We start from the raw sequence: 17986 nt of genomic DNA on the forward strand, positions 1-17986 counted from the left end.
TGATTACATCTTTGACAGGTTTTTTCTTTTTTTTTTTTTTTTACATTGAGTACAAACAACAAGCACACCACTTCTCTGTCACATGATTAGTGTTTATTTAAAATATTCCATTTGCAAACTCCTCTTTTCATTAAAAAGAATAATTTCACAGCTAGTAGCCTACATAGTAAGCAAAAAAAAGGAGAGGGTTCATCCATCAGTCTTTTGTTCCCTCTGCATCTATGTGGTGTTTCTGAACAAAGGGGTTGGGAAGCTTCTGACGATGGTGAGATCTGAGGGGCTTAAAACCAAAGATGGACGGTGGGGGGATCCCCCCCCCCCACCCACCCACTCCCACTCAGTAGCAGTACTGACCTAACATCAGTAGCATTTGAGCATCCAAAGGTACGCATGTATAGACGGCGTTACAACAATCCCACAATTGGCACTCCTGACTCCTGAACCACCACAGCTGACCGGAGCTTTGTTTACTCCAACCATCTCCTGTTAACGGTTAGATTCTGTGTTAGAAAGACATCCTCAGCTCAGACCGGGACAATTACTAAAAAAAAAAAAAAAACCAAATTTCAAGTCAATTTTTACTCAAATCTACTATACTGTGTTAAAGTCTTGAGTTCTCCTTCATCTCTGTAGATTTTGCATCTAAGGACCAGGATGGTCTTGATCACAGTTCACTGGCCTCTCTGACGGGCCTTTTGCTTTTTGACACTTTTCTTTAGTCCAGAACCCATTTTAACACCAAAGTCAATCATTTCTCTAAGCCACATAACACTGAGCAGGTTGTGGCCAGCATCGGCTCCTCGCAGCGCGATAAACCTTCACGGTACGACGGCATCAGGAAGCCTTTAAGCAGCAGCAGCACAATATGATCTGCTGGCTTTTATTTAAAACAGAGAAGCAACAATTATTCCCTGCTGCTGCTAAATTAACAGAGGCTAATAATTGGGATGGCAATTTTAGCCGTGATTAACCCGCGCTTTCTTTTACCGTTACACAAAAGCTGCACCGCTCTCTGTGAGCTTTAGCATCTCAGCCAATAAAGATGCAGATCAGAGGACAGCAGGAACGAATAATCGAAGGTCCGACTCCCGAAACAGCCAGAACGCGCATCCGTGCAGTTCTCTATGAGCGACTTTCTACAAGCACGGCTGCAGCCACGACGACTGTGTTATAGTGAACTTTACAACGCTGCCTATAACCTTTATTACTTATTTTGATTCATACGCAAGCATACGGAGAAGCCAAGCATTTCCACGTACCCAATCAGCTTCCATCAATAAAGCTGTTTTGAAGTAACAAAAATAAAAATCGAGGATGCAGATAAACATCAAAGAAGGTTGATTTAAAAGACTTTAGCTTTAAATATGATTCTGTTTCCTACGTATATAGACAGTGGTGGAAGATCGAAGCAAAATGTAGAATAAAGTAGAAGCTGGTAGTAAATGCGCTTATTGGGCAGAAGTTTATCGCTTGTTTTGCTCTTTATAATCGGACGAGGAGTGCCACAAGCTGCAGTTCTCGTTTGGCCTCACCAACCAATTACTTTAGATGTCCAATCAACCAAATCGAGTTTTAATTTTTTTTTTTTTACCAAATATCAATTGGTACTCCTGCACAAATGAAGACGAAACTATCAGCTAGAAAATGGCCAGCCCAAGAAGGAAGCGTCTGTGATAACAGTTTATGTTTGTTCGTTGATTACATAAAGAGAAATGTCAGCTATGCTAAATTTAAAAATGGGGCTTTTTTCCCCACCCATTATGTTGAAATAGAACAGCTAAGCGAGTTTAAGGCCAGGGTTAAGTGGCTTAAGAAATAAAATCCCACTACTCATTTAGCTTTAATGTCAACTTTAAGCCCCTAAAGACAGCCAGGAGAACTTGTGATCATGACCACTAAAACATACCAAGACATAAATACATCAAATATTAAAGAATTATGGATAATTCAACACCTTTTTCCAAGTACTGCGTAACAGAGAATACACCTTTAGCTATTCCAATCAAAAAGGCTAAAACGAGCACTTTCAGAAACCAAAAAGGTCAAACTAAAGCTAAAATGTTCCAAAAGCTTTTCCATCTGATTTTTCTCAGGGCGCGCTGAGGCCCTGAGGAGCAATGACGCAATAAATAAAATCAGTGACTATATTTGGATGCAAGATGTGACCGTCGCCCTTCTTTGTGGGACCAAAATCGGGAAAATCTGTTCCGACAAAACTGAGTTAGAAATAAAAGCCCACGTTTCCAACGTTATTGGATACGATTATGAAAAACAGAGCGTAAAACACTGAGGATAAAGAGACGGGGTGTTCTGATGAACCAACGATATCTCAGTCTTTGTTCAGACGTTTCTGCTGCGGACTGAACAACCTCACCAGCTGAGCTTAGACGGTCGCCAACATCCATTTCTTCTCGATTTGTTCACAAAAAAAAACGACCAAACCTCAGACCAAGCCTTCGCCTCGTCTGTCAAGACAGAACGAACTACACACCTTTGTCCTGACGCCGCTTTGTGTGACGACTACAGATCAGTCGCTCCTTCACTTTTTAACACCGTTTTGGGAGAAAGAGAGTTTGGTAAGAAATAAATTAAAAGAAAAAGAAAAAAAAAAAACAGTAAAAAGAATCGCTGACAATCGGTTTAGTCAGAAGCCAGAGTTTCAGCTTCACCCATGATGCGGCCGTAAAGCTGTGACAGACCGCCGGGAGCGGCTCATGCTGCGGCGCTTTGAAGGCAGAAGCCCGTCAGCTGCGGCCGCGACGACTCCATGTTTGTCCGCCGAGGAGGAGGGGGGAGGGGGGGGGCTACGACAGCACGGCGTTCGAATGTCGTACTCCTATCAGGTTGTCTGCGCTGAGGGATCGTCTCATCGCTGCTTTGCTCAGATCCTTGTATTTATCCTCACACAGTCTTGAAATGGCCTGGACAGACAAAAGAGTCACACAACGAGTTAAGGCAGCTCTACGGGGGTCACTGAGGGACAAATCTAGGCAGAAATATTCCCCTCTGAAAAAACCCACAACTATGAAAACTCACCTGATGCACTTCTGAAAATGAAAAGCTCATTTGACCGTACGTTTAGGTACAGCAGTTAGTATATTGCTGCTTTCCTCCATGTAAACAAAGCATTAAGATCATGTTATGCAACTATACTTTTAAATGTAGGTGTCTTTTAAAAAATATGGACAGACTTGGGCTCAGTCATTCATTTAAGTGAGTTTCCTGGACATGTAAGGTCTGCTCAGGAATCACAAAGACTCGAACCGGTTTTATGGCCAGACGACAGAGAGTGGGCTGTTTGACATCATTGATGAGAAGACTGTTTAGAGGAGACATGGTGGGGTCTTTAAACCTAATGACGCTGGGGTCTGCTTTCCTGCTAGTGGTGCAGGTGAACTGCAAAAGGTGGGCTGAATAATGCGCATACAGGACTCCTGATTTACCCGACAGGATGAGCACATCAAAACTAAATGAAAACAGGTTAATATGTTGCTTCTGGACCAAATCAACCCGGCTGAAAACTGATGGACGGGTCCGTCAAAAGAAAACCAACTAACCTATAAGAACTGCTCAAGGTTTCAGCCGCTTTTAAAACGTGTTGGTGGCTACAAAAAGCATGTGGCTGAGGTGCAACCTGTGTATCCCAGATATTATCAGGACCCTTAACAGGATCTTATTTCAGCAGAATGGTGGACGGCAGGCGGATGTATTCCCGCAGCGTTGAGTTGCGTATTGCAGCTCAGAGGGGGCCGTTCGTCAGGCTAATAACAGTTAGCGCTAGCTTTAAAGGTTCAGGAGGTTTATAGCTGGGTTGATGCATGTTCAAGAGCTTTATTGACTTTAATATGTTGCTCTCAAACAGCCGCGTCGTACTGACCCTTAATGCTTATTTTTGATGAGCGTAACTGAAAACTTTCAGCATAACGCTGAAACACGCTGACGAAAACACTGATTAGTATGGGTGTATGTAAATATTTGAGCTTGTTTATATAATTTTGACATTGTGTGGATGTGGAGGGGAAAGAAAATCCATTAAAAACCTAAAGACTGTGTGCTTAATTCTGGTTTTTCTTACAATCTGTGCGTTTGTACGATGTCACATCAATCCAGCCACAGTAAAACAGCTCCGATAAATCAAATAACCACAGAGATGGGTGCATGAAAACATCAAAAACGGCCTTTTTAGGCGTTTGGAGGTCAGCCCACCTCTAGCTTCTGAGCACGCTGGTTGTCGAGGGGCTCCAGCGGGAAGTTCAGGTTGTTGTCGTCAGCCAGCTGCCGCAGGTCAAAGTAATACTTGGCGTAAACGCTGGCCGGCACGTTGATGTTGAACTGGAGGAGCTCCAGGGACTGCCGCTCCATCTCGTTCCTGGGGGAGGGAGGGGGGGGGGGGGAAGGAGACACCCGCGGGGGGTTAATCAGAGCAACTCAGACAACAACCTCAGGAAACCGAGGAGGCGGGAGAGAAGCATCGGCCGCAGCGCTTTGTCTATAACCTGAGGTGCCACAAAAAAAGCTTGCAGGTCATCAAACATGTATTTGCAAACACTTTCCTGGAGTGAAAACGCTCGCCTTCCTCCAGACAGCAGCCTCCATGATCCCCTCATCATCACAGTCACGAGGAAATCTAAGGGAGGTGGTCTCCAAGGAGACAACATCCAGGATGCTTTGTTGGTCAGCAAAGGTGGCGAGAGCACATACGAGTGAGTGTGTGTGTGTGTGTGTGTGTGTGTGATGTCTGGTTTCCCGGGGCAACTAATGGAGCGGACGAGAGCCGGGGCCATTATGTAGAAGCAGTGAGAGCACTTGAGACCCTCCCTTCCATTTCCCTCTGTTTCCCTCTCTCCCATTCTTCCCGTCCCCCCGGCCCAGACTCCGACCAGCTCACAAAGACACTTCAGTGGCAGCAATGAAAACAGAGCGGAGAGCGCGTGGGTCAGACGGAGCGAGGGAGTCGGGGAGAGGATGGGGGGGCACGAGCGGCGAACGCACACACACACGGGCGGGCGGGAGCGCCTCGGTCCAAATCAGGAAAAAAACAAGCCGGCACTCTCAACCTCTTTTCCACGCAGACACGAGAAAAGCAATTGCAGGAAATAAAGCCGCGGCCCTCCCGAGTGCAGCCCCCTGGCCTCTTCACCGGCTCGCAGCCAGACAGCAGAGATGCTCCAGCCTCCACTTATTCCAGCACCTTCTTCTGGCTGCTTTAAGTGTGTCTTATTATATTGCTTTCATTCGAGGGACAAGCATGTTGTGCCAGAGCCTCTCTCTGGACATCTATGTGGCACCGAGAAAGCAAAAGCACTTTCCTTCCTTACGAGAAGCGCAGAAAAACCTGGGAAGCGCAGCTCTGAGGCAATAAACTGAGCAGGGATCTGATACTCATAGTGGATGTATTTAAATAAATGCTCTGATTTTAGGTGATATCCACTTACATCTATTTGTCTTTCTATATTCTTAGGCAAAGGATTTTCCCCTGTAATTCAGCGCATTACGACATCTTGGACGTCCAGATGTGTCATTGTTCACCTATTGCTCCCATTTTCTGCTGCTGACATTTTTCAGCTGGTTTATAAGAACTCGGCTCTTTCTATTCCTTGAATGGATCGACGGCCATTTTATCTCAGTCCCTTCCCGTTTTTTTTCTAGGCTTCCTTTTCCGTATGAAACCACAAACGCTCACTATGAATTTATATCCTTCACAATTTCATTGCAAAACTTACCGAGAGACTCAAATTTCAGAAACAGCAGATTTTGTGCTTATTTTGACGATTCAGACTCACCGTCAGGAACACAAATCTGGTAAAACCTGAATTTTAAGTTGTCAAGAGATGAAATGGTTAAAAATTGTCCTTTTATGGGTTAGGCATGGCTGGCCATAACCAAAAACCCTGCAGACAGGGTACTTATAACGTCTCAGGGCCGATCGTGGGTTTCTCTACAAAGTTTTAGGTCATGTTTTAATTTTGGGGATCAAATACTTATTTTACTCAAAAACATGCATGACATTTGTTTTACGCTTATGGTTACTTCTGCTAATTCTAAGCACATTGAAGTGTGTAGATAATATTGCCATCTGAATGAATAAAGTTTAAACTAAAACTAAATAACTAGGGACAACTTTAATAACTCATCGTTGTGTTAGATGCCAGGTTTTGGTCCATTTCCAGTTCAGTCTCTTCATATTTGACATGTTTTGTAACAGAACTGAGAACAGGTCCTAGATTAATTAATAAAATTTCAAATGATTTATTCCAATCAGGGACCTTGATGTGATGGAAATACAAATAAAAAAACTGCACCGTTCCTTAAATTCCCATCTGTCCAGGCTTCACATGGAAGATGGCAGCATCCGTGCTTGCACACAACTTACAGGTCCTCCACGGTGAGGTCTTTGAGGATCTGGCAGTAGTCGACGTTCCACACGGCCTGGTCGTCCCACACCTTGGAGGCCAACAGGATGGCTCCCAGGACGATGCGCTTCCAGTTGGCCGGACAAATGTCCAGCTCCGCGTAAGTCAGCAAGCGCTCTAAGTAGACCTGGATGAAGAAAAATAACACCCATAACTATTATTAGACAGCTATTAACAATACTTTTACATCCCTACAGGTCATTGTTCTGCACTGTGCATTACATAAACAACACTTTAGTTGGAAAAGTCAACTCAAAGATCATTAGCTGAAATAATCAAGACTATTTTTTTCTTGCCATTGAATCAAATTGCCTGATTTGTCTCGTTCGCAGGACTCTACTGCCCTCTAGTGACAAAACAGCGAAACATCACAGCAACCAGCAGCAGAGAACTGAGATGCAAAAACATCCTTTGCACATTTATCTCAATAAAATTCAACATTGTTGAAGATCCAGAATCTTTCTGCACCGTTTTATACTGTAAATGCGGTGAGGCATTAAACACACCAAGCTTTGGCATAATAACAGTAAACGCTGCCGTCTATCATCCAGGAAGTGACACTTACTAGAGTGACGATGGCGCATTCTGCCGTGAGCTGTGCGGCGCTGAAGAGCGTTCTGACGAAGCGATAGATGTGTTTGTGCTCGGGGTCGACGTACGCGTAGTCGTCTGGCACTGGCTCTTTCTGCGTGGGACGAAAAGATTCACAGGTGACTGAGGGAGGAAGCAGGAACTGAAGACGGATGGTCTTTTCCACTATTTGTTTTAGGACATTTAAAGGTGGTCATACTAAACAAAATTTCAACTATCTAGATGAGCTTCTCAGATTTCTCAGATCTCGTTTAGCAGAGACAGAAGGACACGCGGTGGATCAGCCGCTCGTGAAATGAAGCTGCACCAGGTCTGCTATAAAGCAGCTCTGCCAGGTGCTTCTAGTTTCAGGGCATCGCCTCTCTGCCCTTAGGCAACACTTCCAGAAGAAGTAAACTTCCTGTCCCGCTCTGTGCTGTCAGCATGGAAGCGCTGATTTGCTATTTTTGTTGTGTAACGTAGAAACGGGTCTGTCTGGTGACACTTGAAGACTATCGTTAGTTTCACTAGCAAAAAAAACGAAACAATCCCTCTATAATCAGTTTCTTTTAATCCTCACAGCTAACTTAACACCTACTACAACTTTACTTTAGGGCTGGACGATAATTCAATAACGATATATATCGATCGATAGACATATACCGATGATGGAAAAAAAAAAAGTCAATCAAAAGTTCAATAGAATAACAGTTTTTCTTCCTTTTACATTCTAGCCGTGTAGATTAATATTATAGTCATTACATCCTCCCAACCAATCAAACAGAGACCCAGGAACCAAGCTCCGCCCCCTTCAGAGAATCCAGAGAGCATGTGTTATTTTTTTTTCCTTTATTAAAAACTTGCAGTCTTAGTGAAAAAAAATTTGTTAAATAAAGGGTGAGTCTGAATTCAGTGTTTGTGTTCTTTATCTGAAAATAGGTTGGCATGCAACAGCATAAAATGTCCAGGACTGCACTTAAAATGTATGTTTTGAAATTGTTGATAATTATTGATATCGAGCAATATGATTTCTATTTTATCGATATGCTTTTTTTTATATCGCCCTACTTTACTTCTTCGGTTAGATACTCTATCTGTGCTGTAATACTACCCAGGATTAATTTTCGGTGCTTACGCCCCTGTGAGCTGCAGCATGGTGTTTGCATAAGACAATGGGTTTTCCTCCCACTGTGGTTCCCCGTTCATTTTAACCGGGTCCGTTTCAAAGCGGGCCTACTGGGTGGGACAACAACGCCACAAAGCAAAGCTCCAGATTGGGAAACCAGGACGTGTCGCCATGCATTTGTTGTTCCACTGAGAAAATTCAAACGCACACGAAACAAACATGACAACGAAGGAGAAAACGGTACACAACCCCGTTTTGATCCCGGCTCAAAATCCAACCTGAAGATCACCGGCGCTGCAAAATCTGACACGTGTTCACGGAGAGCTAAAGAACAACACGGCGAATAAATCATCTGGAGTAAAGCCCTGAAGGACGGACCTTAAAAAGCGTTACTCAGCAGGACACTTACTGATAAAGGGTGCAACTTCTCATCAAAGATGTCCAGCGACCGGTCAGAGTCCCTGGAAACCAGCAGAACCTCTGTTAAGATCACTTCAACTCACTTAGAACGTAATAAATAGCAAATAATAAATAGTAAACAACAACATTAGAATAACGTGAGACAGATTAAAGCTGCAAACCTACCTTTTTTTGATGTGGTAGTATATGGCTAAAGTGACACTGTGGAAAAGAGGATAAAGAATAACATTTTGGTTCATTTTAAAACTCTGTTCCAACCAAATCAGTGATAAATCATTCCCTGCCTGTGGTTTTAGAGCGACCGAGTGTTTGACTTTAAGGATTTAGGTATCGAACCGAGACGAAAACCCCCTGATAAAACAGGATAAACCATGATCACTACAACACTCGTCATCATGTGGAAATGAGGTGAAAAGAGGCCAGAGAACGTCTGCTATCAGGCGAGTCAAGCATCCGTCAGCTGGTGCTTTGGATGCGTGACGTAACGCTGTTTTCTGACGTGAGATGCAGAGATTACTCAGCCGCGCATGGAGGAGAGTTTCTGTGGGGAGAGGTCTCACCATTTAATTGTGCTTTTGAGGTTGGGTTGGCTCACGGTGCTGTCGTCTATGAAGATGGTGGAACAGGAGCTGTACTTCTTCATTGGGGGACCAGGAGAAACCTGGAGACCAGGAGGAAAAAAATAAACAAATAAAAGATTTGTTTATGATTTCTGGCTCTTTTTGGAACAAGATTAAAAAAAACACCCTTTTCTGTATTTAAACATGAACAATGCTATCTAGTTAATAATCAATTATATTTCACAACCCAGAACCGTTTCTCTCTACAAAACCAACTTGTGGCACACGACAAAAACCAAACGGACCTCGTGGATCACATCTCTGAATGTGGCATGTTTATCGCATTGACCTTATTCAATAGAGACATTCAGGAACTGGACATAAATGAGCGTGAAAACGTGACGAAACCGCGTCAAACAGCTGGTCTGGCCAGCATGAAATGTTGGAAATGAAAAAAGACCTGCTTCAAGGAAACTAAAACACCCGGTGCTTTTTCAACTCTACCACAGTGCCAGAGACCTGCAACCCCATTGTGCCGAGTGGGATATTTTTTCTATTTTCTGGGGGGAAATTATGAGAATTACATAAATAAAGTCATATATTTGTAAGAACTCCTACAAGAAAGCGCAGCCTTCCCCCTGCAGTAAAATGAGAAATGTTGAGCATCTTGTAAAGTTGCACTTTGAGATGGTTTGACATCAGAAAATGCTAAATCTTTTCAGCACATTAGCATCAAATCCTCTCTCGTGCACATTCCAAGCAGAAAGGCCCCAATCGGGATTTAAACCCAGAACCTTCTTGCTGCAAGGCAACAGCACCAGCAGCTCAACCACGGTCATTTTTTCCTGTTGTGTCTTAATGTGTCCAATGGTTGTTGTTTTTTTTTTGCTTGACTCACGGGTCCAAGTTTGATAAAAGTTAGATAAATGTGACATTAGACTTTCACTGACTAAAAAGGAAGGTTTGGAACATCAGCTGGTTCTGTCACAGCCGCTGACCAGGAACACTTTCATTTTAAAGCTCAGAGTGGAAGGCTGAGCCTTCTTGGGTTATTACAGCGGGTCCCTACCGCTGGCCGGATGTGTTTTTACGACTACGTCCCAAATATTGATGACTTTTAGATGAAGCGTTTATTGGACAAACGGCAAAACTCCAGTAAAACTTGAACAATCACAGGTTTACTGAGCCTTCAAATGCATCTTAAAAGCTACTCATACTTGATCCCAACTATTTCTAGACAAGCCAGCCTGGGGGAAAAAAATGTTAGCACCAATTCTTAGAAACAAGCAACAAGAAAAAGAAAATACTTACATGACTGATATGGTTTAGGTGGTTGCTTTTTCTCTTGTCGCGCACTGCAAAGAAAAAAAAAGGTTTAAAACAGGAGGCAGTAACAAGAACATGATATTCTTTACTTATTGCCACTAATAATGAGACTATTATATTACAATTAATAAAAACAGCTACATCATTAATTCACGTACATATTTGTACATTTTAAACCTAATCCACTCGTAGCCATGAAATGATCCTTTTTTTTTTATTATTTAAAAAGGCTTTAGTACATCGTTGGCCTTGGACTGTCGGCTAGCTACTTTATTACGCTGCACTTGCCAAACTTTAAATTAACAGCCAGATCTTTTTAAAGCCAAATTGTAGGATGTTATTACTGATAATAGTTCCCCCAGCTGTAGTTAACAGATGAGCAGACTTACCAGAGGGTTTGTAGAAGAGTACAGAATTGCTAAGGGCACCGTAAGGCTAACGGCTAACGCATCATCCACCAATATAGTGTTGTAACCTTTCACTGCTCTGTGGACTTTTGTTTTTATTGCTTCGAACTGACTTATTTGACACGTTTCACTGCAGGAACAAGAACTGCTGACGATAAAAACTTCACGGAACATCGCTTCAATCCTTTCTAGCTTTCCCTTTAAAAGCAAGTTGGCCACTCAAAAATGCAGAGGATGAATGGGTATAAAGAAGATGCTGAGTAATTATTCACATCAAAAGAAGCCTCTCCTCTTCCCATGGCGCCGTTAACTCGATCAGAACCATCTTCCTTGCCTCAGTGGAGAACAGCACTGCATCGGGTCTGATATCCAGGAATTGAAGCTTCCCCTTTAGATCAACCCTAAGCTCCCATGATTGGGCTGTCTGCAGGAGGCTTATTGTGTTTTCTCGGGTGCTGCTAGCTTTGCTCCCTCCTTAATGAATGTTATTTGTGGAGGCTTGATGTCGTAGGGGTCCTTCTTTCTTCTTTCCTGCTCCAAGATGTCAGCGAGCACCGTCATGGCACCACCTATACCTACCCTGAGACGGGGCAGTCTTACTTCCTGTCAGGATGTGCCGTGGTTCCATTTTGCCTCCAGAGCGTCTCTCATGCCTCACCTGTTCAGATTCACAGGTGTTGGATGGGGATCATAGAGAGCCCTCAGCAGGAAGGAGATCTGGAAAGGCTCAAGTCTCCATAGTTCAGCCCATGTAAGCCTCCTCTTGGGAAGTTCCCATCTTGTCCATGACCCCTGAGATCCTAGCTCTACAACGTTCTCTGCTCTTCCTCTAAGTTCCTAACTTCTGCCTGTACCATAGTTCTTTTTTCCATTAAGTTGGCTTTCCCTCACCTTTGGGTGGGACATTGACAGACTCTGCCTTCCTGTGTCTGGAACACCAATGATCTCCTTAAGTTTGAGGTTTCCTTCTGCCTTAGCCATTAAGTCTGAGGCCTCCCACTTTCATCCTCATCCTTCTTTTTTGTTCCTGTGTCCCTGATCTTGGCATCTCTTGAATCCCTAAAAGTCATAACCAGCCTGCAGCTTGCTACTCTGAACTTTTGCACCAGGGATGAGATTCTGATTGCCTCTCAGTGCTGCGGACATTATTGTGGTCTCCCGGTGACTCTTCAACCTTCTCTAGCTTTGTTAGGACCCATCTTGCTTATACAGGGCTTGACGTTGTTATTGTCAATTAGTCCATGTATCCCCTAATTACATCCAGTAACTCTTCCCGTCTCGAGGCGCTGCTACTGTGTGACGTAATCTTTGGGCCTTAGACGGAGCATTGAGCTTCTCCGCTGGGGTATGCCGCTGGGGCTGAAGCTGCTCACGCCCTTTTAATTACTTCCTTGTCATTTCTGAAGAGTGCATATAGATATTGGCGCCGCTAATATTTGAGGTTCTAAACGCCATTTTGGATGATCGGATTTATGAAGAACGAACGAGCGAAACATCAACTTCAAACAAATACAGCAGTTTAACGAGCTTAGTAAGCTGACCCACCGTTCCTGATGGGTCTACTAAATAAATAAATAAATAAAAAAAATACTTCCCTTTATAGTGCCACAGAGGGGAGGATGTCTCAGTGTTTGACCCATCCCTTAGGGAGCTGTGGGCTGCCAACACAGAGTGGCGCAATCTGTGGTCAAGGGTCTTGCTCATGGAGCCAGACAGACAGTTTTGAACCGCTGACCTTTGGGCCCTCTCCAGGAGGCAAATACCCGAATCTAACAACTTCCCCGTCAGGGAATCGAACTCTCGGTGTCCCGCCTGAAAGGCATTTAGTTTTGTTATAGCTCACGACGAGTACCTCTGAGCTGGTCTGAGATCTGCCGGTAAGCGATGGGAAGTTATTTGATTGTTTTGGTCAATCTGTAAATACGTGCTCTGTAATAACATTTTTATTTCCTGTTATAACAATTAGATCAAAATGAGCTGAACACATTTAAATGTGATTTATGTTGACTTTATGCAAACTTAAAGGTTAAATAGAAAAATTTTAATTAAAAACACTGCCAAGATTGTTGCTGTCCAGAGTTTGGGCCCCATCAGGTGCTCCAAGTAGGCCCAAAGGAGGACCATCACTGGGACGACGTGCAAAACAAGTCGTTTCACATAAATGCCGACCGTTCCCATAGATGATGGTCAATGCGGCGTTTCTGCGTGTATATATGCTGGTGGGACATATCGGGACCACTGACCGTCTGTCTGGGACTTGCTGAGGAAGATGGTGCTCGCCCGGGCGTGGTCCGAAGGATTAGATTCCAAGGCCAGCTCTGTGGAAACAAACAAACAAAAAAAAAAAAAACCGCTTAAAAGCAATCTGGGAGTGTCTGTTTGCTTTACGATTGTGGGCAGAGATGCGCCCGGTGAGGAGAGCTAAAACCACAACTAGACACATGACAGCACATGGAGCAATTGTGTAAAACAATATATCCCGGTATGAGCCACCAGCATCAGCTGATTGCATGAATTGTGGGTCAAGCCCAAAATGAAAACAGCACAAAAGTAAAAAAACAGCCTTCTATGTTGATGACGTGGACGTGTTCTTTCTTCAAATCCCTGCAGAAGCCACATTATATAAAAGACAGGGGATTAGATGATGGGGGGGGGGGGATTTGTGAAGTGAGGACTGCGAGGAATGCACGACGGACTGCCGGAGGGGTTTTGACCCCCGCCCGGCCGACAGCTGCCGTCTCTGGGCCGTCCGCAGCGACACGAATGCCAGAAATGCTGCGCAGGTCTGGGAATCAATGCGAAGAGGGAAGACGAGCGCCGAAACCACAGACCGTGAGCTTCCACGGCAACTAGAGGGGAATACTTGAGATGCCTCGACTAATCAGGGGTCTGCGGGACAAAGGGGGACAAAAATAAACTTCGCTGGACCTTTGGAACGTCAATTTGCAACGTAGACGTCGTTAAAAGCCGAAATCAAAGAGCATTGCGAGAGTGCTTGTTACGCGTTATAAAGATTTTACCTTTTGTTGCTAGAAGTAAATAAAAAACTTCAAAGAAAATTAAACGGACATGCAATGGTTAGTTCTAAAACTATTAAAGTCCTTAACTTTCATATTCCGTTGTACCACATGTCATCAATGTGTTTTAGGGGGATTTTTCTGTGACGGACCAACAGGAAGTAGTGCAACATTGTAGGAGTAGAAGGCAAATGGGAACAAAAAGTGTTGCAAGCACCTTGAGCCGGAGATCAGATCAGGCTTGCACATCACTTGGGATTTTGCTAATTCCTCTTTGCAAAACAGCTCAATCTAGCTGTGGACTTTGACTGGACCACTTTAACACACAGTTACGCTTCGATCTAAACTATCCCATGGCAGCGCTGCTGAAAGATGGACCTGTGTCCCCATCTCAAGCCTTCTGACACATCTTCCAGGAATGCCCCACGTTTAGCTCCGTCTATCCTCCCATCAGCTCACACCAGCCTTCTGAGAACGCTCCTCTCCCCAGAGTGATGCCGCCCCTACCATGCTTCGGTGTGGGGGCGATCTAATCTGATTCACGACCTCATCCCTGGCCCGTCTGGCTTTGTTCCTTGGTTTTAACGAAACCGTACCGTTTTCCCCTCCACTTCACAGCCATGCACTCCTCTCTGTGGGTTTATCACATGAGCCCTCCCCACCCACAACCACATAAAGTCAGGGTTTTGCAGCTGCAATGTGACAAAAAGCAGAAAAACCTCTGCATAACAACTATATTTGCCTGTTTAAACACGTAAAGAGGTGACGTCTCATCAGAAGAGTTTCATTTCGTATCTGGTGAACTAGCTTTTAACCTTAATGTCCAGCCGTATAACTTGACGCCAGAGGGATAGATATGAAGCAGCGGGGTAAATAGCTGCTGTCCAAACTCTAATTATTTATTTTATAATAATAATAGCTACCTGTACATCATGCTCACAATTCTGCCTATAGTAATAGCCACCTGTACATATATTCATAGTACATGTAAACTATGTTATAATAATAATAATAATAATAATAATCTGTATATTATGCTATTGCACATATCTGTAAAACTCTATTCACAGTAATATCCACCTGCTATTGCACTTCTGGTTAGACCTAAGCTGCATTTCGTTGCCTTGTACCTGTACCTGTGTAATGACAATAAAGTTTAATCTAATCTAATCTACACGTTGCCAGGAAATGCCTTCGTCGTTGACTAAACACCTGAGGCAACTTGGGCAACAACAAATAAAATGTCTGTCTGAATACTTTCACTATCGCGGTGAAGCATCTGGGCGAAAACAATCCTACCTTCTTAGTTTTTTTGTTTGTTTTTTCTTTCTAACCCGGTCCTGTTTTACGTCTCGCGGGCTAACTAAAGCGCACGGGGGGCACGAGAAGTCTGCGTGGGGGGTAACAACCCGGAGGGACACCTACCGTCGGGGACCTCCCTGTCGCTTATGTGCTGCAGATAGGGCCCGGCCTGGTCGTCGCTCACTTCGGTGCTGGTGTGAAACTCCTCCAGCCGCTCGGCGGGCTGCCTCGAGGGCAGCTTGGGACTGGACTCGGGCGACACGCAGCATGACACCGTGTTCCCCATCCCGAAACCCTGGCCGCGAGCGTCACACTTACCGCCGCCGAGACCGAGTAGGGCACATATATATATATATATCTGTAGCTAGCTGAAGCTGACCTCGCCCTTCCTAGCAAACATCAGGAGACGACAGTCGAGTCGGCGGCGGCGCTATCTTGGCGTGCTAAGCTGCCGCTGCCCGTCCACTCCCAAGCGAAGCATTCCTGTCCATTTGTGGAAAGCCAGCGTAACAGTCGGGGAAGAGTCGCCCGAGAAGGTTCTCCGGAGTAGAGGAGAGATCAGTGGCGCCTTGTAGGAAAACAGGACATCAGCTGGTAGTGGGGGGGATAAAAGCTTGTTGTTGTTGTTTTAAATCCAAGTAGTTGCAAGCTGCTTCATTCATTCATCCGGCTCTTTGCTAGGTAGCTACATCAGTTAGCTCGCCCCCTTAATTTAAATCTACTCCGCGTTAATTGCTATGACGTGAGCAGAACCAACTTTATAAAACATACCCATAACACCCTCAATGTAAACACGTCTGGCTAAATACGTTTTGGGAAACTTTCCGAACAATACCGGAGACGCCTTACGCCGGGCTCCGTGTGTGGCCAAATTTAGTCCGAGGCTTTTGAGGCCTCCGACAGAAATCTGACGTCAAGACAAATAAAAGAACAGCTATAAGGAGTAAACTATAAGTACAAATCGGATGACTTGGGTTTTTTCTTCTTTCGGATCCAACGCTTAAAAGAAATTACGAATCTGGAAGTAATCAGGAACTCTGCGTTCAGAACGTCCACCCTGAGAGATTGGAAACGCGACTAAACGCTACTGCCGTCGCCATCTGTTGCTGGAGCTCACAATGACACTACTTGGAAGTGGCACCCATAGACATTATATAAGAGTAGATCCTGCATTGACTGTCGCGGCGCAGGAATTACGGCCGCCATCTTGGGGCGGTTGGCCTGCTATCCTATCCTGTTGATTCAAGCTGAACAGACGAATGATGCCTCAGCACTGTTCGGCGTATTTTTGTTTCAATCGACGGACTATTGACGTCAGGGGCAGGGCTCAAGGGATATAACTTTTCATAAGTTGTTGATATAAATATATTCACAGATATAAATATATTAATATAAATATGAACACAGATGTTGTTCATATTTTTGATTAGAATGAGATTTTTCTCATAGAGAGATTCTACTTGGATGCTATAAATCTAAATTTATGACAAGAATCCAAGTTTTTGTGACTTAGTCTCTCCAAAATTGCATCTGCTCCGTGAAGGCATCAGAGCTTTAGACATTAGTCAATAAACAGCATATATATATATATATATATATATATATATATATATATATATATATATATATATATATATATATATATATATATATATGTGTGTGTGTGTGTGTGTGTGTGTGTGTGTGTGTGTGTGTGTGTGTAGTAATAAAAAAATATAAAAATGTATGAGTGGCAGTGTTTTGCAATATACTGTAGATCCTATCAGAACATTATATTATTTTAACCCCACTAAGGATATTTCAATGCACAGGCCCATTTGTTATAATAGCTAAAGTTTTCGGCAAAAAAAAAAAAAAAAAAAAAAAAAAAAAATATATATATATATATATATATATATATATATATATATATATATATATATATATATATATATATATATATATATATATATATATATAATATAGTTCAATTTTCAGCGAGTTATAGTTGATTAAAAATGATTCTGCACCTGGTCAACACATTACACTGAGCAGAGCTGTCGACCGCCCCAAGATGGCGCCCCCAAATCTCGTTAGCGCTCATAGGCGAAAGCGGTCGTTGCCGGGTCTACTCTTTATATTACGTCTGTGAGTGGCACCGGGATGCTGTAGCCCCGCCCATTTCCGAATTTTCTCCGCTTTCATTGGCTGACATAAATCAAAACAATGACTCTTGAGAAGTACTCATTGGTCAAATGAACTGTCACTGAAAGGTGATTTAAATCGCCGAATTTACAATGCTGCTATTTTTGTATCGTTACTGATCCGCACCCTTTCTCGACAGTGAAAACTGAATCACCTCCATGATTTAAATCAGTCTTTTCCTTTTAAGTAAACACATCTCGTGTTACTAAAACATTTTATTTCCAAATCCCATCCTCCTGGTGTGCCCTTCAAACAGAACTCACGGAGATCTGCATTCAGATGAATTTCATGCTGTCTACTTTTTGAGGCTAGGAGTGTTTGCTCTTGTCTTGACCTCCAAAAGTTGATCATTCTTCATTTTGTCCACATTAATTACAGTATGGAGGAGTTAGCACTCTAATTGACCAACTCTCTGTACACTGACGTATGTTCATTATTAAGTACCTCTATTGATATCATCCAAAACTTTAGTTATCAGTGTTTTGTTGTGTGTGTGTGTGTGTGTGTGTGTGTGTGTGTGTGTGTGTGTGTGTGTGTGTGTGTGTGTGTGTGTGTGTGTGTGTGGATGCAGTCGAGCATTACCAGCAATGACTCAAGCGCATAACTTTGAGGGACCCCAGTTTGCAGAGTTTTTTTTTTTTTTAACAATGCAGACACATGA

The 17986-nt window shown here is 43.5% G+C and overlaps 1 protein-coding gene across 1 annotated transcript; it reads right to left on the reverse strand.

Moving 5' to 3' along the window:
- Positions 1–71: 71 nt before the first annotated feature.
- On the reverse strand, positions 72–16265 carry LOC105930356 (cyclin-Y-like protein 1). Its single transcript, XM_012868545.3, has 10 exons — positions 15265–16265; positions 13066–13140; positions 10401–10444; positions 9090–9190; positions 8695–8730; positions 8519–8570; positions 6979–7098; positions 6374–6540; positions 4207–4369; positions 72–2921 (listed from the first exon to the last, which is right to left on the reverse strand). The coding sequence occupies exons 1-10, from the start codon at positions 15425–15427 to the stop codon at positions 2805–2807; spliced, it is 1038 nt and encodes a 345-aa protein (XP_012723999.1). The 5' UTR covers positions 15428–16265; the 3' UTR covers positions 72–2804.
- Positions 16266–17986: the final 1721 nt, after the last annotated feature.

This window comes from Fundulus heteroclitus, chromosome 7, assembly GCF_011125445.2.
Source record: "Fundulus heteroclitus isolate FHET01 chromosome 7, MU-UCD_Fhet_4.1, whole genome shotgun sequence".
Lineage (NCBI taxonomy): Eukaryota > Metazoa > Chordata > Actinopteri > Cyprinodontiformes > Fundulidae > Fundulus > Fundulus heteroclitus.

Coding starts and splice junctions, on each gene's coding strand:
- LOC105930356 (XM_012868545.3), bottom strand. CDS start 15,427: ATGGGGAACACGGTGTCATGCTGCGTGTCGCCCGAGTCCAGTCCCAAG. Junction 8,571..8,694: donor TACTACCACATCAAAAAAAG/GTAGGTTTGCAG, acceptor GCTGGTTTCCAG/GGACTCTGACCGGTCGCTGG. Junction 4,370..6,373: donor GACCTCACCGTGGAGGACCT/GTAAGTTGTGTG, acceptor TCCCTCCCCCAG/GAACGAGATGGAGCGGCAGT.